This window comes from Python bivittatus, unplaced genomic scaffold, assembly GCF_059951505.1.
Source record: "Python bivittatus isolate LINGU-HERP-01145 unplaced genomic scaffold, Pbiv_v1 ctg000690_np1212, whole genome shotgun sequence".
NCBI lineage: Eukaryota > Metazoa > Chordata > Lepidosauria > Squamata > Pythonidae > Python > Python bivittatus.
This window is the reverse complement of record NW_028277096.1, coordinates 4,521,356-4,546,561: the sequence shown is the minus strand read 5'-3', so window position 1 is coordinate 4,546,561 and position 25,206 is coordinate 4,521,356. Positions and strand designations below refer to the sequence as shown.

General features: G+C 39.6%; 1 protein-coding gene across 1 annotated transcript in view; it reads right to left on the bottom strand.

Moving 5' to 3' along the window:
- The window catches only part of SELENOI (selenoprotein I), a 56,078-nt gene extending 30,967 nt beyond the window's left edge, over positions 1-25,111 (bottom strand). Inside the window, exon 1 of the mRNA XM_007422346.4 lies at positions 24,861-25,111. Coding sequence (XP_007422408.2) covers positions 24,861-24,917 — 57 coding nt within the window. The 5' untranslated portion in view covers positions 24,918-25,111. The remainder of the gene's footprint in view (positions 1-24,860) is intronic.
- Between the last annotated feature and the right edge of the window lie 95 nt (positions 25,112-25,206).

Genomic DNA, 25,206 nt, shown 5'->3' with positions numbered 1-25,206 from the left:
CTTTTTGCTGAACTAGGATTGAAATGATGATGATTTCTGGATTACTGTAGATAAAAGTTAGGCTATGGGGAGAAGAGTTTTTTTATTTGTAACTTCAAAAGAGGGTGAAAAGTTAGTATATTAGCTTATGCTCGGTGTGAAGAAGGTTGGAAGCCGCTTCTTTATCATTGTCTTTCTTGCCTTTTTCTTTTCTCTTTTCTCTTTTTTCCTCTTTTTTTCTGCACCCTCTGAACTTTTATTTTTCTTTTTTCTTCTAGTTTAGTTTGCATTAGTTTTTACTATGTTTATTAAAAACTCCAATAAAATGACTAACAACAATAAAAAAAGAATTTAACTTGTCTTTCAGTATAACTTGCATTCTGTGAGTACAAAACGTTACTGATGGTAGAGACCTGATTTCAACAGAAGAGAGTATCTGTAGCTCAGGGTTGAACTGTGGGTTTCTGATGCTCTCTGAGCTTGGTTGTTTGCTTGCAGACATTTCACTCAGTGATGTTACCTAGTTGGGTAATGCAACGTCTGCAATCAAACAACTAAGCTCAGAGAGCACCAAGAACTCCACAGATACCTGATTGTAATACCTCTACTGTAATAGTTAAGTTGTTGGATGTTGGAGTAAGAAACAGAATCCCTTCTCCTTTAGTCAGTTAAGATTCTTGATGAGGTGAGAAATCAATATCATAGAAACTGGGTTGGCTCAGATATCTCTTGCTATCTTCAGCTAGACAAGAATAATTGAAATTAAGAATGGTGAAATGGTAGTGTTTTAGACTAACTGGTATATACAATGTCTGTAAAGAAGATGGCTCAACCTCAGGGCCAAAAGGTTGTGCCATCCTACCAATATGTAGGTTTTCTGAAGTAGAACTGGGTGTTTAGTCTCTAAACTGAGCTTCAGGTCACAACGTCAAAGGATGAGACAAACAGAATGAGAAATCAGAGGTATAATATCCAGGTTCAAATAAATGAGCATGAACTCCATTAGGGGTGATTTGGGCAGGGTGTATGCCTCAACAGCAGTGGACAAAATCTGAGGCTGAGTAGCCTCAACAGACACAATCCTGTCTGACTGATGGGAAAATAGTGATATTTGGGCAAGTGGCCAAGCTAGGCTGGAGCTGTAATGTAAGATTTGCCTCAAGTAATATTTTGGAGGAGAGAAGAATCCCAAGGATGAGAGAGTGACACTTGCAAAAGCTGCTTATCACATACTTGGTTCAAGGCATGATTAGATGAGAGAATTCAAGAAGAATATGGAGTGGAAAGCTTATCAGAGAGACATATTCTATTTGGATACAACAGTCCCCAAGATACTGAGGACCAAAGCTTTATAGGTAATCACACCCCTCCCCACACCAATTGGACCTGGAAGATAACTGATATCCAATGCAGCTCTCACAATATAGGTGTTATGTTGCTCCATCAGCTACCACCTGTCAGCAGGTCTCAAGCTTCCGAATTGTTTTCAAGGGCAACACCATGCAGAGTGAACTGCCTACAGTCTGTTGTATATTCTGATCTGTTGAAGGGAGTACAGGTTTACCGATTGGAAATATGAAAGACTTGATGCTGAAAAGGCCAATGATATACCCTAGAATAATGGTATGGCATGCAACAGACTAAAATCACGGAGAGATACCCATTGGAAGTGTTTGTCCTTTGGAAACAAAGTAGGCATGAAATGACCAGCAATATTCTTAGTTATCTCAGACAGGTGAAGGGGAAAGTCTTGGTTTCAACTATCCCAATAGATAAAAGGATGTTCCAGAGGAATTCCTAAAGAGAATCTGTTCTGAATTTCCCCTTCCAAGATTGACTCCCCTGTCTGAATAGGAACTGGTGAAGACTGGACTGTATGAACTAGAGAATCCATCAACAGTGGAGAGGAAGCTAGATTGCTGGAGTTGGAATTGGGAGGTGACATACCCTTTATCCACATTTTCTTTTTGCCCTGTTTGGAATTAGGCAGGGGAGATCTCAGGAGGTTTTCAACTACTAATGTTGCACTCTCTTTGGTGCTAATAATGGCACAACAGAGACCTCATCTAAGGGTAATGGAGAATTCAATTACTCTTTTGAGAAAATGAGGGAGCTGTCAGACAATTTTTGGGACATGGGTTTAGACAAAGAGACAGGGGCTACGAAAGCTTCAGCATCTGTTGTCCTTAAAGTGTACTTCCTACTGCATGACTGTCAGAGAGAGCGAGAGCGAGACCACAATGTGCAACTCAGCAATTTGGGAAAAGAATGTTCTGCAGGGGTGGTTTGGCAGTGTCCAGAAGTAAAACCTCTGAACTGGTTCAAGCACTAAAGGCATGGCTTGGCCCCAGTTGGAACAGTTTCTTTTGAAACACGACATCCAACCTACTCTGAACCAGTTTCCATTCTGAGGATTTATTTCCAGAAACCACTGAACCATTCCTAGAATGGTTTAGAGAAGGTTCAGCACTGGCCAGTGGTGGAATGGAAGGTTCCAGAGTACTATGAAATATTACATTCCCAAATCAATGAATTTTATTCATGCCAACAGAAAAACCTTACAGTATATGCCCATTTGAGGGGTACATTTGCTCACACAATCTTGGTACTTGTGAAATGGAACCCTTATAGCCAAATCATGGAATAATGGATGCCTGAAATGAGAGAACAAGGTGTCCTGGCAAAAGCTCTAAGGAGATTTGAAGAATTAAGAGATTATAAAAAAATTTTAAAAAATGAAGAAGTAAAGGTAAAAAATAAAGAAGGATGATAAAGAAGGATGATCAGATTAAGGACGGATGTACTAATGCCATGGCAGCAAAAAAAAAAAAGCCTGCAGGGGTTAAACAGAAACTGAAGCTGGAGCTGCCCACAATGGCATGGAGGAAAGAACTCCCACCAAAGACTTCTGAAAGCTGTATAAGGTTTCAAACAGGATAACATCTTTGCATAATAGTAATAATTATTTTTTGTTCTTTACTGTTGTCTCAGTGATTCACACACATGGATTATATTCCTGTACAGAGCCCTTTTTGAAGAACAAAAATAATTATCACTATTGTGCTAAAATAGAGAAATTGCATGTTTGTACATTATAAAATATAATCTTTATATTTTATACAGGTGCCAGAACTTGGGCTTTTAAAAATAATTAAATTAAATTAAATCCACAGATGCCTGAATCCTTATTTGCAAAGTTGATATACACCAGAGAGTAGAACACAAATTTACAAATTTTGGAGCCTATGAGTATATAAGAGGTTTCCATGAAATTTTGCAAAAATTTAACTTCAAGACAGACTGACCCAACCTGGAAAAGGGAAAAGTCCAGATCTACCAGTAGTAAACAAAATCCCATTGTTGCCTTAAGGACAAGCCAGGGGTGATCAATTGCACCTTCCTTGCCACATGGGAACTAATGACAATGGAGTTCCAGTGCCTTGTTGATTGATTTCTTAGATTTTTTTTTATCCTGCCTTTACTATTTTTATAAATAACTCAAGGCAGTGAACATACCTAATACTCCTTCCTCCTCTTATTTTCCCCATAACAACCTTGTGAGGTGAGTTGGGCTGAGAGAGAGTGACTGGGCCAAAGTACCCAGCCAGTTTTCATACCTCAGGTGGGACTAGAACTCACAATCCTCTGGCTTCTAGCCTTAGCCACTAGACCAAACTGAGATTTCTTAGACATTAAAAGGCACTAAAGAAGCCCTCTGAACTCTGTAATCTAAAGAAAGGCAGGTAAGATATTCCCATGATTGTTGATTATGTGCCATCACATTGGTGTCAGCAACCACATAGATTTTCTCCTAACCTGGTCCTTCATATATACTATATTCCCATAGTAATGCAAAAACCCTTTTATGGCAGAAAGTTGAGATATGTCAAAATAATAATCTTAAGGAATACATTCTGCAGCTGTGTTCAAATGCTAGCTTCAGTTTTCAGATTATAATTTTAGAATATTAACAATGATTTTAATAGAACTCTCTTTTGAATGGGATTCAATTTGTCTGCCTTTCAGACATTGTTGATTTGCAATCCAGAACCATGCAAGAGATGGATACTGCTAGCCAGAAAGTAATTTTGGCCAGATAAAATAACATCCTTTAAATGAGTAGTTTTTCCTATGCCATTCGCATCATCTACAGGAACCTTTGAGACTTATTGCTATTCCATTCACTTGGCCTATTCAGTTGCAGCTTCATGTTGCTTCCAAACATAGAACATCCAAGACATTCAGGAGACAATGATTCCAGTTAATAGTGTGGGATATTTGACGGATTGTTTAGATCTCATTATCTCTCCCTTTAGAAGATGCAAAAGAGTGCAATAGTTTGGGCTAGGCAGAAAGGATTTTCTCATGCTGGATATACGATTATGAACATTGGATCAAATCCTGTAAAAGTAAGCAATGCAAATATTCAACTATAGATAGTCCTTGCCTAATGACCATTTGTTTAATGACAGTTTGAAGTTATGACGGCCTTGGAAAAAGTGCTTTACGACCTGTACTTGCACTTATGACCGTTGCAAACCATCGCACCACCCCCTGCGGTCATGTGATCTCAATTTGCGACCTTTTTTATGATGATCATTAAGTGAATCACCATGTTCATTAAGCAAATCATGTGGTCGTTAAGTGAATCTAGCTTCCCCAATGGCTTTTTTTGCCAGAATTCACTTAATGACCACATGATTCGCTTAATGACCATGTGATTTGCTTAACTACCACTGTGATTCGCTTAATGGCCACTGTAAAAATGGTCATAAAATCAGGTCTGGTCATGTGGTGACTTCATTAAATTTAAAACCAATTTAAATTAAATTACAGAACTACCTGTACCATACCCCAGTGCTTTGACCTAAAGGAGTCCTCTTTCACCCAAGTAACCACTGGAGTTGAAGTAAGTCACAGTTCAAGAGCAGCTGCCTATCTAGGGAAGGAGGTCTGTAATGAAGACTACAACTGCAAACCGTTCTGGAAAGTAAAATTAGCAGCCACCAATCTAACCAGATGGAAGGGATCCTTCCTGTAGTTCAATGTTCAGCACTGTTCAAAACTAATAAATGGTTTCAAATCCAACTTATATGGCTCACAGAACTCTGCTTTGTTTTGAGAAAAACAGCACAAATGTAGAGATTTGATGTCTAAAATATGCACAATTGCAAATGTCCTGGCTCAACTTAAAATTTGTACAGCTCCAATGAGTACCAAAGGCTAGTTAAATGAAAAGTTACTAACTCAAGTAAGTAATTGGGTTACTTTCCTCAACTATCCTGGCAGCCCCAATTCAAGATGCAGGGTGTTCATTTGTCAATTGTTTAGTTCTAAATCACCAAGGGGAATCAAATTACTCAAGGAAACTCTACAGCAGAAAAGAGAGGAAGAAAAGCTAACTGAGCCTAGAATGTAGATATTCGAGACTATTCACAGTTTAATCTTCACACCATAAAGAAAACAAGATTAAATGCTAATTTAATTCCACAGTAGGAATACTAGGAGAATAACCTCAATCTTGAGTAATAAAACCAAACAAATCCCCCCCCCCAAAATATATGGGCAGGGAATGGGGTTTATAACGTTCATCCTGCTTGCTGAGCAATACACCAGTTCTGTGTCACTGGAGGGCTGAGATTATCTGAATGCGAGTTATAAGGCAAAAAGTGTGGAAGCATTCTACAAAAAAGACTTGCTAGATTCATATCTTGGGCTAAGCTGTGATATCTTTAATCAAGATTTGCTAAACATGTCACAACTTGCTGGGTTCACATGCAAATCTTTACATAGTTCAGTCCCTATATGACAGTGTTTCCCAACCGTGGGAACTTTAAGATGTCTGGACTTCAACACCCAGGATTCTGGGTGCTGAAGTCCAGACATCTTAAAGTTCCCAAGGTTGGGAAACCCTGCTATATGAGAAGAGATAGTTATATAAGTCTTGAGCAGCTTGCCTCCAGCTTCCTGCTAGCCTCCCTTGAAGCCTCTGGAAATTGCAACAGCAAGATCTAAATAAAAGGCATTTGTCCAGATGTGGTGGACTGCCAGTAGATGAAAATGTCCAAAAGATGCATCCTGAGAACCAAGCCCTTGAGACCAACTCTTAACTACAGCAGTATCTTTAGGACAGATCATTAGCTTTTTATACCATGCTTTCAAATTTTCAGAGCACTTTGCAAATATAATTAAATGACCATAAAATCCTAGAAGTTTGAGATCATCGTTAAAGCTATCTCTAAAGTCCACTGAGCCAGAAAACCAGGAGATGTGCCTAATAAATCATCAAGCCTTTATGTAAAGAGACACACACATTTTTGATACCATTGTTATGACTCCAAATAATAATAATAATAAAAGACGAAAAAACTCTTTAGATCTTATCTAATAATTTCATTTTTTCAAGAAAATTGTAAATTATATATTGAATATATACACAGAGAGGAAAAAAGTATATGGAATATATACTCTTAATTCAGCATAAAAATGTTGTAAGAAAGAACTTATTTATTTCATGTTTCAGGAGTGTAAAGATGAAGATTCCCTCACATCTAAGTGTCTCTATGTAGTTTTCTTGGTAACAAGAGAAAGTGGTCAGCCACTCCCTCGGACAAAGATGCTTTTTTGATGCGCAGCCTAACCTAAGCTTTAGGGTTGCTTGGTGGTTTCCCTTCCAAAAACCAAGGAGATCCAAACGTGATTAGCTTTTTCACAAGGTCAGCAAACTCAACTTACAGGATACAAAACTGAAGTAGGATGAATTCAAAGTCTTAGAAATGGCAACGATCTGACTTGGGAAGTCATATTAAAAGAATTACTTGCAAAAATTAGTTTTAATATTTCTTTCATAAAATATGCTGAGAATTGTTTGCTTTACAATTCCTGTTTAACAGGTTGCTTTATCTCTGTAGTATTACTAAATTAAGAAAAATAAGAACAACAGCTTACTAAGCATGATAATAATGCATGAGCTGGGAAACCAAGGACTCAAACTTGCCTCTTCCAAAATTCCCTTGAGCAATTCACCCTCTTATCTGTAATATGGGCAATGACTTACATCACACTGTGTGGGCTGTATAAACACTAAATATTATAAATGGGAATGTAAGCATACTGAGTATGTCTTGGGAGTATATCTCTTGGGCATTATGGCAGACACATTAATGTGCCTCTTGCTAATATTCTGTTTTCTAGTGTCAGCATTAGAAAACAGAATGTTAGCAAGAGACACATCAGGCAAATTGATCAAACATTGTTTATCCATTCAGACTTTCTACCATATGGGAAAAAACGTATTTTGGTAAAATTAACAATATATAAAAGTTCAAAGGAGAAAAAGACCCTATTGGTGCTACTTAAAGACCAGAAAGTCATCATGCAAGTGAGGACAGTGGAAGAGGATTACGCTACATGAACAGGCATCATCTGCGCATATAGCATCAATGTCTGTACAGTGAGTGCCTTCATACATATAGCAATACACATCAGGTAGCAGAGCTACTCTGTATATCTCTGTCTCTTTGCTTTCATGACTTTCCATGGCTTAAAGCAGACTGGGTGCCTTCCAGCTGTGGCCACTGCTCAATATTCTGAGAGTCGAATTCCATACATCTGGGAGACCTCAGCTTGATATAGCGGTATTCAAGAAAACTAGCCTAAGTTGGAAAAATGATGTTAATTAATATTATACTCGGCTTTGTGATTTAAGTAGTTGACTCTGCCCAATCTTGAAAAACTTAGCAGAGGTGGATTTGGTTAGTAGTTGGATGGGTGACTCCCAGGAAGTACTAGGCTGAACATTAGACTGGGAAGTGGATAAATATTCCAGAAGAAAACAGTAGTAAGACACTTTCATACTGTTCCCAAGAAAACTCATGGATATAACCATTAAATCATCAGGGAAGGAGCTTGACACAAAGGAGATTTTACTTTGTAAATGTGCAACATAGCCAGTTATCATGTATGATAATGTTGAGAACTATAGCAATTAATGTGCAGACTCTTTCACTTAATTCCATGCTTCATGAGTCTGGCAAAGGAGGCTTTGGCTTACTCATAATGCAATAAATTAGTTCACCTCCAAAGGTACCACTTGGATTTGTCTTCTAAGCAACATTAATCTGATTTAGGCACTTAACTCCAGTTAGAATGTACACTTTACTACTTTTTGTAGTTTCCAGAATAATGACCTCCAAGTCCTGGTACTTTCCAACAAGAAAAAGAGAGAAGGTCATTAGCTGGCACGGTTCAAAATTCACTAAGCAAGAGGTAATTTACATTAAAGCCACTAATGTAATCTCTAATATATACTTTGGCTTTATTTTCAGATCTCTATAGCAGCAACATTTGCAATTCCAGTGTATAGAGGAGCTATACAGAAGCCTGCTTCTTTGAAATGCAGTTTCGTATCTTTTAATAGGGAACAGATAATATAGATGTAGATATGACAAATCAACATATGACAAATCAAAACAGTGTTATTTCCCCAATAATCAAACATTATGTTTTATGCATAATACATATTTATAAGGTGTTAATTTTGGTACCCATATAACTTAATTCCCCATGGATATAATCTGGGCATTATTGGCATCTTCTAGTATCCTGTGCAGTTTCTCTGTATTACAGTCCTACAATCCTAACTCACTGTACGACAGACATATAGAGATACATGGGGGGGGATATTATATTTTTTAAAATAATAATTTCTTAAGTTTATTTGCCAATTCACATGACTTGACATTTTAAAAAAGCACCTTTTTCTCTTTTAGTTAACTCAAGCTGCTTAACAAGAAAAATGTATCCATATATACAATAGCTTGAATGGCTTTTTAGGAAGGCACCCTCCCTGAAAAATATCATTGGTGTGAGGTGGGGGGGGGTGCTTTGGGATTGTTTATTTTTTATTTGGAATGAGGAAGGGGCTAGATAGGTAGAACAGTAAGCATGTGAAGGCTGGGTGAAAAAAAATAGGATTTATCATTTTCTGCTTCAGAAGGATAGGACACATGGTGAAAGGAAGAACAGGAGAAAGTTAAAGATCTAAAGACTGACTTATGTGATGTCTGCTGGTTCTTGGTGGGCAAAGAGAGACAAATAGCAACTAGCAGAATAGTGATGGCTTGTTTCTGGCAGGTGCCAGTGCCAACAAATTAGGAGAACTTGTAGATAATTTTTAGTGAATGGGGTTTACAGTTGGCAAAGATGGATCTACACAGCAGCCACTGCCAATGGACAGTTGTACAGAGGAGTGACAGCTATAAGAGTGGAGTCTAGTGAGGTGACTAAAAACCTGGAAGACACTAGAATATAGACATACTTTGGCTGAACTGAGAAAGACATCATCCGAGATGACTGCTATGGAGTGCTGCTTAGGTTGTAAGAAAGGCAGAAGTGATGAGGGAAGTGACAAAAAAAAAGGGGACCAAGGAAGCTGGCAACTTAGGACTTGCAGAGATATCTGGAGGGCTGCCATCTATGGGCTGCCACCTGGGCTCATTTCCTTTCCCGCAATTTCAAATAAATTGGAAGAGCTCAGCAGTTATCATGGAAATCTGGTAGTGACCTAGGAAATGAAGAGGACTGATAGATGGTTTTATCTCACAGGCAAGAAGAGTGAGTATATGGAAGGTGTACCAAATACTTCAGACATTTGGGTGAGAAGCATCTGGGGTGGGAAAGTGGACTGTTAGTCAGATGGAAGGGAGCCTACTAGGTTGTGGATGGTTTTGCATGTATTATGAAAGTGAAGGAGGAGGAGCAGATTGCCAGGCAACTGCTCCGGAAGATGGCACAGGGTTATGTGAAAGGGATGCACCTCTTCTGGTCTTTTCATGTCTCTTGGTGGTCTTCAACACCCTTTACATGGCATCCTTCTGGACTGCTGGCAAATGTTGGGGCATGGAGCATAGTTCTGCAGTAGTTCTGCTCCTTCTTAAATGGGTGGTTCCAATCAGTGTGCATGGGGAAAAAGTGGTCGTGCTTGTGATTGTTCCAAGGGCACTTCCACAGGGCTTGGTCCTCTCCCTACTGCTGCGTAATATCTACATGATGATACCTATTTGCATACCTGCATCATAAGCTCTCCTGGTGCCTGGAGGTTGTAAGAACCTCATAAGTCAAAATAAGCTCAATTATATCCTTGCAAGTTGAAACTACTGTTTATTAGTGGTTGATCTGGTCTGATCCAGCTCCAAATACTTCTGGACAGGGTTTCGTTTTACCTAAAGGAATAGGTCTGATTTTTGAGTCTTCTTGGATTTATGGCTCCTACTAGAGCAGCAGAAGTTGCAAATGGAGGTTGTAGTCAGGAAGCCTTTGTCACACTCTGGCTGGAATGCTGATTGCGGGTCTTCTTGAACTGGCACACTCTGGGAAAAGTGACTCATGCCTTCAATAGCACATCTATAGACTACTGAACCATGCCTTACCTCAGGCTGTCTTGACAGCTTTGGCTGGTGCAAAATTGGAGGCAGCAGACCTAACAGTGTAACCCCTACACTGTAGTCACTGCATTGGCTACTGGTCTGCCTCTGGGTCCAATTTAAAATGCTGATTGTCACCCTTATAGCCCTACAAGACTTCACTTTGGTTGCAGCCACCATTATTTTTGTAAGACTGACTATGAAGCCTATGTGGTCTGCTTACTCTCTTAATTAGAGGAATCTTTAAAAAGTAATATCAAGTTACTGAAGAACCTGGTTAGTGCAAAGGAAAATTTCCACAAGTATTACATTGACTGTCTCTTGTCACTACCTTTCCTAGTAGGTCCTCTTTGTTTAATACAGCTATCATTATACCAGAAACAATATTTTCTTCATGCAAATCCCCAAAGCAATCAAAATCAAACCTCTGTCTGAAGATTTTGATTGTTAGTGGGCACAGTTAATCGTTGGTAGTATTAATGTTCCAAGACAAAATATCTCTATTCTATTCCTTCTTGCCTGAAAAGATTATGTAGAACAGTGATGTCAAATTTAAATAGAAATGGGGGTCACTTAACCATACATAAGGATTTCTTTGGCCCACATATTGACTTAGAAAGCCACATATGTTTATATATATTTTTTATTAATACATAACATGTTAAAATCAGATAGGAACTAGATATACATAAGAAACATTATTATAACTGATTGTTTTCAATATTTGTGTGTGTGTGTGTGTGTGTGTGTGTGCACGGATACAGTATGTATGTATGTATGTATGTATGTATGTATGTATGTATGTATGTATTCCCTCAAGTCAGTTTTTGACTCCTGGTGACTGCCTGGACTAGTCCCTGCAGTTTTCTTGGCAAGGATCTTCAGAAGTGGTTTGCCATTGCCTCCTTCCTAGGGCTGAGAGAGACTGACTGGCCCAAAGTCACCCAGCTGCCTTGTGGCTAAGGCAGGGCTAAAATTCATGGTCTCCCAGTTTCTAGCCTGGTGCCTTAACCACTACACCAAACATATGTGCCCTTGCGCGCTCTCTCTCTCTCTGTATATATATTTGTGTAAACACAAAAACAAATATCAATCAAGCCCACTCAGAAATTTTGCTGGGATGGGGGTAGACATATTCTCATGAACAGTAAGTGAACTTACTACAAGCAAGTATTGATTTGTTTGACCAATCAGATAGACAGAAAACATAAAAGCTAATAAACACTTTCTTATGTCACAAACATTTAAAAACAGAATTCTGCTTTTGTATTTCACCCCAAACAAAGGCATATATGTCACTTTGATCAATTATCTATTCCTGAAGCAATAAAAAAGGAAAACTATTAATAGGTGTCTTATTTTAATTAATCAGAAAGTAAAAGCAAAAAACAAATTCTCTAAATAATTTTACATGTCCTGCATATTTCTTTGGGTTGTGCAGCAGTTACGCCCTTTCCTGGATTGGGATGCCCTTCAAACAGTCACTCATGCCCTTGTTATCTCCCAGACAGACTACTGCAATGCGCTCTACATGGGGCTACCCTTGAAGAGTATCTGGAAGCTACAGCTGGTCCAGAACGCGGCCGCGTGGGCTATTTTTGGAGCCCTGAGAAGGGCCCAAGTAACACCATTGCTCCACGAGTTGCATTGGGTACCAGTTTGCTTCCGGGTCCAATTCAAGTTGTTGGTTATTACCTTTAAAGCCCTACATGGCATGGGGCCAGGCTACCTAAGGGACCGCCTCTCCCCTATGACTTCAACCTGTCCCACTCGTTTACACAGAGAGGAGACGCTTCGGACCCCTTCAGTAAAAGAACTCCATCTAGCGGGGTCCAGAAGGCAGGCCTTCTCTGCGGTAGCCCCCGCTCTTTGGAACATTCTGCCCCCGGAGGTGCGATTGGCCCCCTCACTCCTGGCCTTCCGAAGGACTTTGAAGACCTGGCTCTGTCACTTGGCCTGGGGCGGGGAGGGAATATCTCAAGCAGGGAGATGGCTAGCCCCATAGTGGCCGGCTGTCCCCAGCCCGATGTTCCATCTTCTTGGATTGTTCTTTTTTAGTATTGTTTTAATTTTATATATATTATGCATTTTATATATATTTATAGTTTTAACGTCTTTGTAAGCCACCCAGAGTCCCCTACTGTGGGGGAGACGGGCGGTGGAGAAATCCAATACATACATACATACATACATACACAAATAAATATTTGATGGGGATCCACTGATCCATACCTCAGACTAACTTAACCAAGCTCCCTTTTTTTTTCATGTTTCTCTAAGCTAGATCTGAAACTTTCAGATCTGATTTTTTGCCAACACATACACATACATAATTCTGAGCAGCTGCAAGCCTACCAAAATTACAGAAGAAAGAACTATGACCAAAACTGAGAAGAACAGGTGCCTTCACATCAGACTTCTGACATCAGAAGGAACTCTGAATGGCATGAGACAGCACAGCAACATTTTATCTAGCTCATTTTAATCAATATAGCCCCAGGCCTCCAAATATGACTTCATTCCTAGCTTCTAGGAAAGCAGCACTCAGAAATGTAGAGATCCTCCCAGCAGAGATTTGATGACTTCTTCATTCTAAGGGAGATAGATAGGGAGGAGCCAGCGCATGCAAGTAGAACAGGCTGAGCAAAGCCCTGCAGTATTTTCCTTTGATGTTGCAGTATATCACAGTGACCTACTAACATGTCAGCAAGAAAAAAAGGTTGTTACCAAATGGCAAACCCCAGAAACAGCCATTCACAGCTCTGCTCGTCTGTGCCCTGCAAAGAGCCAATTGTGTACTGAATAAGTTTACTCATTCCATAGGAATCTCTGAGGACAAGTTAACAATCTAATTCAGTGAGATACGGATTTTCTATATAAAAGAATCAGTGCAGATCCTAGCAATGGCTCCTTGACAAAAAATGTTTTAATGTTTTGTAAATCCAAAATCAGAGGAAACTGTGACTGACTGTATTGAGAGTACATTGAGAAATGATCCTGTTTGTGATGTTCTGATTTACTACTGAACTGATTTACATTCCATTTTGCATAGATTATATATTAACATTACATTATAAATTCATCATCTGAAAATCAGTATAAAAATAAACCTATCTTTGAAAACCAAGATTTGAACACTGAATGTTCCAAATTACAAATCCTGAAAATGCATTATGTATATTTAGTCCTGAATATAAGAAGTGGCCTGAATGAAGCTTTACATTGTTTTGGTTGAGGAGGATATGCACGTAGCTTTCAGTATGATCAAGACAAAAAAAAAAAGTGCATTTAAGAAGGGGCACATAGCAGGCCAGATACATGTAAGTATCTATAAATAGCTATGGCTCACTGAAAGTATTTGTCAAATACTTTTGAAGCCAGGCAATTTCTCTCTCATGAATGAGTGAATCAAATTGTTCTCAAGTCAAAGGAGGACACATGGCTGGGTAAAGAGCAGTTACCACTGGTTTTGGCACTCTTGACTAACTACAATCAGTTCAAGTATATACTGATTGATGGCATTTGTTTAGTCCCCTGAATTCAGGATTGTTTGTCACAGTCCTGGGACCACCAATTCCCCTTCTCTTGTTTATTACATTCCTTGCTAAAGGAAAGATATTAGCAACCCCAATTCAAATACAGCCAGAATTTTTGCCAGATAATTTATTCCTCTCTCCTCACTGTGGTGCGTACATTCTTTGTGTGACTCAGGAAGCTATGAAATAGTCTGAGATAGCCTTTCTTTCATTTAAACCTCTGGGACATGGGTGGAGTCGAGAATGTAACCTGCTCTTACAAGTTCCTATCTCTTATGTAACAAAAGCAGCTGTGAAACCACAGCTGGAAAAGGCAATTGCCCACCTCACATCTAGAAGTATCTTAGTTGGTTGTATTTGGATAAGTGCTGGACTAGATGGGACTTCACTTGGATCTAGCAAGGTCCTTCTAAAATATTCGAAGGGATTTCCAAAAAAGCAACAGCAACAGAACTGACGAGGGCCACGGAGAAGCAGTTGCACAGATGGCTGTTCCTTTGTTTAATTAAAGTTATGTCAGAACAACTAATGCAATATACACGTGGCCCAGATGTGAAAAGGTCCTTCTTGGGACTTCACAATATGCTTTGTGTTGAGAAAACAAACGTGGTTTTATTAGAAGATAAGAGATTATCCAATCTCCAGGCATGCCAGCATTCCACCAGTAAATTTATCTGTAAGATATTCAGTACGCCTTCTCAAACACCAAGTCAAATGCCCAATCCCTCACAGTGCCTGTATTGCTCTTCATGCTTATTGCTAATATATAACACAGTGCATGAATAGTAAGAGATACATAAAATGATTGGTCTCAGATGTATATTTTCCTCCCCTCAACATTATTGGGAAGCCAAATTATGGCTCATTCTGTGCAAATGGCTGTGATCTATACTAATGGTAGATCCAATCCACTGCTCAATGTAGCCACAGAATTAGCCTCTGTAAATCTTTTAGACTACGTAGAAATAAAACAATACTTGAGGCGTGCTATATAGATACCAAACTTTATTACTATACTTACTAGGCTAGGCTTTTAAGTTTAGGGTCTTGAACTGACAAGTTTTGCCAACTTTTCAAAGAGCTAGTTCTTTACATATATTTGATTTGTGTCAAATCAACCAAAATACTTTGTGAGAATATTCTTTGTCAAAGCCAGTAAATGCCATACTGAGCATGTAGGAGTACAAATATAAAGACTGTCTATTTTTTTTTTTAAATAGCCGTGCCTTTTCCACAATCCACAGGGTATATTGCCAGAAAAAGTGGGTGGATGCAGATATTAATCAATATGATGCTATAGCAATAAGGAATATATCCCTTGATGGAAAATTAAATATGGAAGAGAGCCCTTGCAAAGAATTACTTTGGTCATATAATGGATATACTTCTATCTCCATCACAAAGTCAGAAGTACTGAAGAAGAATCTTCACAAACACACGGTACCTTGCACTAAAGCTGTTCACACAAGAAAGCTAGCTTATCAAATGATGGAAGTTTGCAATGGGTTCAAGAAAGCTTTGGTCACAGCAGCCAGAAATTGCATCAGGGATGAAACTGACACATTCCATACCAACATGAGAAAGAAAATGATAGCTCCTGAAATGAAGACATTGTACTGATTCATATCACTCTTCGATAATGAAGCTCAAGCTCAGATACTTTGGTCACCTGATGCGAAGAGAGATCTCTTTGGAGAAGACCCTGATGCTGGGAAAGATTGAAGGCAAAAGGAGAAGAGGACGGCAGAGGATGAGATGGTTAGATAGCATCACTGAAGCAATGAGCATGAAACTGAGCAAACTCAGGGAGGCAGTGAAGGACAGGAAGGCCTGGCGCAATATGGTTCATGGGGTCACGAAGAGTCGGACATGACTTAACGACTAAACAACAACATATCACTCTAGGTCATTCTACTTAGTTACAATTACGTTAGTCAATGGGTTGACTAATCCAAAATTGATTACATTAATGGAGCATTCTGAGCTAAAAGTAAGCAAACCACTTCATGGAGGTGCACAATGTGTGGCCCAGTTATTGCATGGTTGAGAACAGAATTTTAGAGTGTAATTTTATACGAGAAACTTTCTATGATGAACAATGGCTCTTCCCTGAGCAAATTGTTATGAAGCAGAACAGTATCTGGAACCTCCCCATGAGGCAAAAATGGAACTACTACATACATATGCTTAAGAAGGCTTCAACTCCATCCTTTTTCCATTCATCTTCTCTCTCCTCTTCACATATTACATGCTACTGGGGTACATCTTAATCAGAAAATGTTTCAAATCAAAACAAATTATTCTCAATCTAATAGTAAACTGAACATGAAATAATGGAGATTTGTGGCTATTATCCACACCTAGCTAACAAACACACTGGTTGACCTTAAGCGGATCGATGTTGCAAATACTGTCTCATGGCAAAAAGCTTATAATAAAATGACATAGAGTGCAATACACATTAATGGTGCTACCTAAATACAAAATAACTTCAATATCAATTGCCTAAAAGAACAGTCACAAGGCTAACTAGCGTAGAGTTTTTTAGAAGCCAGAAAGAAATTCAGTATGCATAAGCCGTGAGTCACCTAAGAAAATCCAATACTGTACAGCCACTGGCCTTTTAGGACTTCTTACCTAAAGATGTAAACATCTAGGAGATATTATCTAATCCGTAGTCCACATTCTTAGAATTTCCAAGATAAGATACTATTAAGCAATCTCTTCATATAGCCATTTTCCACATTTTTTTTCTACTAAAAACAAGGCTGGAATATTTCCAAGGATTTAGCCACTGAATTGCATGAATATAAATACCTGGAAATTGGATACCGAATTCTATTTCATTTTCACAATTACGCAAAGAGATGAGGCTAACTAAAGAATAAAGACCAAGACAAGCAGTCCAGAGATTTTGATTATACAGTATATTGTTGGGAAGAACTTCCCTATAACCTATCACTCCATCCAGTTGAAGTATGCATGGCAAATGCCAACTTCTTAGACCAAAGATATGGTGCCGACTGTTGCATGTTTGACTGGATGACTGTTGTTTCCACTGCTTTGATTCTGTACATTGTTTAATTTTCTTAATGTCCTCCTGCCTTACTTTTTACAGTATTTATTTTTAAACTCCACACATCTTGCAAAAAAAATAACCCCAAAGCGGATTTTGGCTATTTGTCTGGTGCAGATTCAAAGGAAATCAGCTTAAAGGAATGAGCACATGCTTTGCATGCAGAAGGGCTCAACTTTATTCCTTGGCATCATAGGGCTACAAAAGACTCCTGTTTGAATTCCATCACTGCTAGCCAATGCAGCGCAGAGACCACTGAAGGATTAGATTTTCTTCTAATCTTGCAATAGGAGGTTATTGCAAGATTAGAAGAAAACTCAAGGATGACTTAAAGACAAAGAAGACCACGAAGGAAGTTTAAAGTTTAACCATTCAATGACAATATATCTCTTCTTGACTACAGTTCATTCAACAGATTATAAAGTCATAACCTAAAATGTGAGTATATGTGAGTATACAGATGAAGAATTATGCAGGGTAGGGAAGATGCTAACAGTGAAGTGAGAAGGCTGTTAGAAGGTACAAGCATGCAAGCTTTGTGTACTGGAGGATCCAGCTTTGGCATATCCTGTTTTTCCTCCAGAAAGAACTCATCCAATCTTTCCAGGAGTTTTCAATTATTTCTGGAAGTGGACGGAAAGTCACTCATAGATTTTCAAACCTATGTCTGCTTCCAAGAATCTACTTTAATAAGCACAGAAACTATGGATGGTTAGCCCTGGGGAAAAAAAACCCCAGGAATTTTTAGAGGTAGATTACTGTAACTGTTCTGGATTTGTGTAAATGTAAAAGCGATATTACAGACAGTGTAGTTGCCACTCCTGGAAATACACTCCTGGAAAATGATTTAGACAGCCCTACTAAAGCACTTCTTGCTGGTTCCTAGGAATAGTGAGTGTGTGTATGTGTGACACTTACTTTCATGAAATATTCTAGACAACTCAAAAACTTGACCGTAGTTTTTAGCATCTGGCTTGAGAGATACCTTTTTCAAGATTTATTGGATTTATTAGCACGGCCATCTTTCTTTGTTAAAGAGCAGTTTCACAATTTGCTCAATCATTTGCTCAGTTTTACCTTGTAGGTTTTGCCACACTCATTAGTACATCTAAGCTCTTATTTTACTATTTCTATGACTAAAACCAAAATGTAACATTTATATTGAGATACAAGATGGGATAGTTAAATTATTAGAAGGCTTTCTTCCAAATTCAGTAAATTTGAAAGGAATGCCTCTTTTGTTCACATCTTATTTTTACTCTAGTTTTAAGTCTTCCCATTTCTATTTACTGTTACACATAACTCATATACTTAATTTTGTTCCTGTGGCCATTTCACAAAACATGAAAATAAGGAAACAAATCCCACTTGTAACAGAACAAATCCAAGTTGATATGATTAAATTATTTACATTTAACACTTAAAATTAAATAAGTTTTAAATTTATTTCAGCAGGCTTCCCCTGACTGCAGGTATGAATCATGATAAGCCATACTATAGCTGTGGAGAAGATGAGTACAATAATGCTTATTCATAGCTAAGCACAATGGTCAATGTTTGTTTGGCAAACCAGGTCCTCTGGCTTATTCAAAACAAATCCCCCCCCCACCCCCGTTTGTTCCACTTGAATCACACAACTCACTAAACTACGGATGAAGAGGTCCTTCAGTTAGTAGTTAACTCTCACTCATGAGGAACCAATAGGTGCTATTACAATCTGTCCACGGCTAAACCATATTATGGCTTAGTCAGATGTGCAAACAGGCTCAGTGTCTTAAAGTAAAATATCCAGAAAAATGTTTTTTGTGAGTAGATTTAAATGCAGCACTCAGACATCAAAGAATAACAAGCAGAGATCATCCACCACATCTTATCTAGCTTTTAAAATTGATCCTCAGATTATGAAGAGTTGCCCCATTCCATGATAACTAAATCTTCAGCACACGCATAAACATTAGAAACAAGCCAGCATCTCATGCAATATTCAGTTTCATCAATACCATCTCCTTGTCTGGAAACTGCTTGTTTCTATAAGAGTATGCAGAAATCACTAATAACACTTTATTATTTGAGTCTTTTGGCTGTAAATAAACATGATTAATAAATACTGTATGTTTTTATTCAGAATCTTGAAGTCTTTGCATCCTGCCAAAGAAAACAAATCCAGAAAGCCAGGGTCACCAAAGTATAGCACTTAAAAAAAATCATAATATTTGACTGCACTTTATTTATGACATTTATTTAACCAATTTGTATGTCACCTCAGTAACAAAGACAAGATTTGCATATTTTTAATCCTAATAAGAACTGTAAACACTAATTCTCAACAGTGTATCTGGAAAAGAACAGAAATTCAGCATCAGAGAGCAGAACATAACCCTCCCTGTCCACCTCTTTGCACGCTTGAGTGCAACAGACATGATTTCTGACCCAGAATCTCTAAAGAAAAGCAGTCAATTGAGATATTTAGTCCAACCACAAATTTCTCCATTCTGCTTATCACATAATTACAATTACAAAAGGCAGTGTTGGAACATTCAGAGCTGTGATGGGGAAATGTGCCTTTCTCTTTGCTTGAGAAAGCAGGGAGTTAAAGAAAGTAGGAGGATTGAAACAACCAACTAAAACTCACAAAATTAGATTAGAAAAACCCATGAAATGAAAATAATTGTAAGAATGGCAGAACGGCAATTGCCAGTTTCAAATGAGTTAAAATGAAGGGCAAACAAGAAGAAAAGAATTCAACCATCATCTAAAGCCCCTCATTTGTCACGCACGCACACACACAAAAGATCATGCTTGGAAAGATTTCTAGCCACTGCCACCAAAATGGTTCTTTCCTGCCAGTGGCAATAGACCTGGATTAACGGCCCCTGATAAAGACAACCAAAGCATCAAGGCAAGGGCTTAACAGGCCGTTTTCATTCTGCTAACACATTTTGGATTTGGGAAGAACCAACCCAGCAGAATACGCCAGCACTCATTAGGTTCACACATCACACTAAAACCACATCAAAACCAAGCTAGCCACTTTATGGCCCAGAATGATTTGTGAATATAGCCATTGTAGTTTATAAAACACAGTTTGTAGCACAGCACAGGTTATGCAGTTTTTTCTGGACTGAATGTCATGCTTCACCTTTAGGTAGTGTGTAGGACTAGAACAAAACCTACATAAAGCTGCCCTCGCCAGTGACTTTTCGGAGGGTTGCCTTTTTGGAGTTACGTCTAGCTGGGTTTTGGGTGTAGCATCAGCCGAGATCCCAGGGCAGGGGATGGGGCCGAGTTATATGAGGGACCACCTCTCCCCGATTACATCTGCTTGTCCCATTAGGTCTGGCAGAGAAGGCATGCTGCGGGCCCACCTGCCAGGGGAATTACATTTGGTGGGTCCCAGGAGGTGGACCTTCTCTGCTGTGGCGCCTGCCCTGTGGAAACTTCTCCCCTTGGAAGTGAGGTTAGCCCCATCCCACTTAACATTCTGCAAGTCCCTCAAGACCTGGCTATGTGATCAGGCCTGGGGGTCCCAGAGGACTGGGGAGATTTTGTGATGGCTCCCTTGCTACGGTTAACATTATCCTCTCCTCTTTTGTGTGTTTTTTATAGTTTTAATGATATGGTTCTTTTTAATTGGGTGTTGTACACCGCCCAGAGTCACTCTCTTGTGAGATGGGCAACTATACAAATATGATCAATAAATAAATAAATTTAATTTCATTTATATGTAACTATAATTTAAAAGTGAATCTGATTATTTTTCAATCATGTATTTAACAATGTTTTCTCTCTGTCACATTAAAAACTATACTTCAGTCTCTGGGGGCCTTCAGTGGCTGCACATGGCCCTGGAGACTCAGATTATACACCTCTGACCTTACATGTTAGATGAACCTAGCCCATTGTGGTTAATTCAATAAATCATGGTTTAGTCCATACACCCTTAACTCAAATTGGGATATCCTAAAAGTTTTGGGTAAGAGTTAAGTTTTCTCCTTGCAGTATTAAGCCTTCCTTGAAATCTTACAGGAGGCTCCACTCTTTCCAATAATCAACAGCAATGTTTTCCAAGCTAACAGAATTCAAAGATGCTCTCTTATAATGCTGAAATGATACAATCCTTCTATGAATTTTAATTACATGTGGAATAAGAATGAGGATCTGCCAAATGCTGTATGTTCAAAAGGGTTCAGCAGGGGAAGAGGCAAAACTAGTAGACACAACAGTCCTGGGGAAAGGATGAAAAGCAAGTAAGCAAGCACAGTCCTACTTCATTTAAAAAAAAAAAAAGATAAAAACTTCTTCAAGATGGTACAGCAGTTAAGACAACTGTTAAAATAAGCTTCTCTCTTCATATGGTCAGGAGAGAAGATCAGATAATAGTACTATATGTTCAAAGCAAGTATTGTCCCCAACAAGAAGCTCCACGGCAGTCTAACATTTTTTTTTAACGTAACAGCATTATGAAATTGAATTTGTCTGGACTGACTTCCTGAGAATTAGAACTGAAAGCCCACAGAAACCACAATTAGGTAGTTAGACTCTTAGTCTTGGAGAAAAAGGGAGTTTGATTGATTTGCAGCATCAACATTCTCAGAGCCATGAACAAATCACCTGCACCATTTTTGCAAGCATAGCTCCACCTATTAGGCAAATAGACCTGTTGTCTAAAGAGAATCACTATATCTCAGATGATTCCCTGAGCTTCATTCCCTCATTCTCATGAATAACTCAAGTGACTTAGCCCTCTCATTAAGGTAGGAAATTGGTATCACAAATCTACAGCTTTCTGCAAAATAATTGTGCAACACATACGGACAATCTTGTAGTTGGAACATCAACTACCTCTTGGCAATTCCAGAAAACAAGATTCAGAAGAATATAGATAATCAACTTATGACCATTTGTTTAGTGACTTTGAAGTTACAGTGGTCCTGAAAAAAGTGACTTATGACCAGTCCTCGCACTTCCAACCGTCACAGCGTCCCCACGGTCATGTGATCATGATTTGGGCGCTGGCAACTGTTGCACATTTACGATGGTTGCAGCATCCTGCGGTCAAATGATCACCATCTGCAACCTTCCCAGTCAGCTTCCCACAAGCAAAGTCAATGGGGAAACCGGCAGGGAAGCTTGCAAGTTGCAGTCACACGAGGTCTTGCTTAATGACCGTGGTGATTCACTTAATGACTGTGGCAAAAAGGTCTTAAAATTAGGTGCAGTCACATGATGCCTCACTTAATGACCACACCACTTAATGGCAAATTTTCCAGTCCCTATTGTGGTCGTAAATCAAGGACTACCTGTAAGAATTAACATCTCCTTCAAGTCAAGTTCAACTATTGGTAACTTCAGGTACACACCCATATAAATTTTCTTTTCAAGTAGCTTAGAAATGGGATTGCCACTGGCTTTTTCTAGAATTGCATGGAGAAAATCTGTGTGGTTACTGAGTGTAGACAAAGACTTGATGACGTATAATCAATCAATCTTCTAGAAGATTTTTTTCAATTTCTCACTCTAGCTTATACCCCCAGTATTTCCACAAGGTCTCCTACCCAAGTACTAGCCAAATCTGACTCCATTTAGCTTCCCAATTCAGACATAGTCAGACAGTGCTGCCACCTGCTGAGACAGCTCTCTTAGTGAATCAGCTTTTATTAGAGAAAGGAAATGCGAGCTACTGGCTGGATTAATGCATTGTGCTAAGGCATCATGTAGATTAGCTGGTTTCAGCAGTGTATTCTGAATGTGAACCCAGACACTGTTCATAAATCATTGTTTATAATTTCTCATGCTGTGCTAGCCCAGCCAGTAATGCTTATTTAATAAACCAGGTTAAATAAATGAAAATTCAATGAAATGTACATACAATATGATTGAGCTTCACATGCAGCAAGGTGCCTGATTCTAAGATAAAGAGAAGGGAAAATATGGTTCCAAGAGAAGAATTCTAATGCAAAGGGGTTGTTCTGCACACTCCTCGTGGATTATGACCAAGATTCAAATGTGCAGATCTGACTGTACAGATGAAAGATGCAGGAATGCCCACACATTCCACTGGATTTTTAGAGCACACTGTAAGTAGAAAATTCAGCTGGTTACAGAATGATGGTAAAACACAAGCAGCAGCAATTCCCCAAATCATTCCCTTCAATGCAACTTGAGTAAGGTGGGTCATTAGTTTTGTAGGTAGAACTTCCTTCACAGAGAAGGAAGAGAAAGGATTCTATATGTTCAGGAAACCCTAAAGTCTGCAGAAGTAAAAAGAAGGGCAACTCTTCATCCACACACACAAGAGAAATGGACATCCAAAGAAAAAGAAACCCCTGTAAAAAAAACAGAGAGGTGGTAATAAGCCAATTTTCTTGCACAAACTATACTACATATGTAAGGAAGAAGAAGCAATGAAGGAGTCAGAAAAGTCTACAAGCAGCTAGATGAAAGAGTGCTCACCTATGACTTTGTGATTTCCATTCATTTCATTATTAACTGCAGAATATCTTCGAGAGCAACGAATGTTTAGATGACATTCTTACTATCAAAATGCTTTGGGCTGCTACACTGAGTAGTTCAGGTCACTCACCCATGGGAATTTTTTTGCTTCCATTTCATTTATAAAATTTATATTTACCATCCTTCAGGAACTTGGGGAGGGGGAGGACTATGTCCATTTTATCCCAACAAGTACTGTGAAGCAGCTGGCCTGACAGAACAGTTGGCCCAAGTCATTTAGCGACTTTCCATGATTGAGCGTGGACTTGAACCTCAATGTTCCCACTCCTAATCCAACACCTCACACCCAATTTTAATTGTCCATGCAGTGTTTGAAGCACCTTGACTTTTCCCTGCAGCCTGACTGGTTTGTATAAAGAAAGGAGAGAGAGAGAGAGAGAGAGAGGAGAGTCAAATACCCTTTTCTGTGCCTAAAGAAGACATAAAGATTGCAAACGTGAGGGGAAGACAGCTCCAAAAGTCTCAGGCATGTGGCAGTAGTCTAAGACAACCTACTGAAAAGACTTGGCTTTGTCACTGCACTCCACATGCCATGGCTAAAAAGTGATCAGCAAAATCACCAGTAGAACTAAGGTATTCCCGCTGCCATAGTTTATCTTGGGGAGGTGGAAGGAGCAGAGATTGCTTGGCAGCTACTGGATCCTAACCCTCTTTTGTCCCTGTAACCTGGAATGAAGACTCAATTCATAATTTAACAGATATCATACAGTCAAAATTATAGAATCCTTTATTTGCCATGCCCATATTCCATTCTTGTAGTTTCCAAGAGATAGTAGAGAAAGTAGCACATAGCCATGTGGTGAAAGCACATCTGTGCGCAAAAGGATTAATCACAAGCTAAAGCTTCAAAGGCAGCTTCTTGTCAAGCATGGCAATGGGCAAAACAGAGAGTAAAAAAAATTAAGAAATGGATGCCACAGAGGCATCTTCGCTAACCGTGAGTCACGGCTCTGAAATGATCTACGGGATCGGGGTAGAAACACCTCAAATACTGTCTATGCCATAACAGCCCCAAATTCTCAGCCAGAAAGAAAGAGGCCTGGTTTCGTCCAAACAGCTGTCCTTGCCCAAGGTGGACTACAATTCCCATCAGCCCCACCCATCCCGCCGTTCGGGTTAGCGGCGATGGGTCTCGTAGGTTAATTCATCCGGCGAGTCGAGGAAACAGAAGTACTGATGAGGCACGGCTGCCTCCCGCGTGTAAAGAAGCTGCGCCGCCGCGCTATCCAAGCACCGCGTGCCTCCCCTGAGGGATGCCAATCGTCGCCCTCCCCGCAACCCCAGCAGCCCTTGCCCTCCTCCGGAAAAGCCCGAGGAAGCCAGTCGCCTCACCTTGTACTTATCAAAGCCGGCGAGCTGCTCGGCGCTCACGTACTCGTAGCCGGCCATGGTTAGCAGCGACTAGCAGACGGATCCGCTATGCAGAAAAGGGCCCACTCCGTCTTGCCTGCCTTTCCCACGCAAGGCTACATAGGGAGCAGGAGCAGCGCCCGCATAGATACGCTCGTCCTGCCCGGCTTCGAGAATAACAGAGGAGGAGGAGGAAGAGCCACCCCGCTCAACCCCTCGCCGGTTTCCGTACTTCGCCGGCTCCTCCTCCCGCGTGGCCACCCCAGATCAGCCCACCCGTGACGTCACCGAACGCCTTCCCCCCCTTCCCTTTGGCGCGCCGCCATCT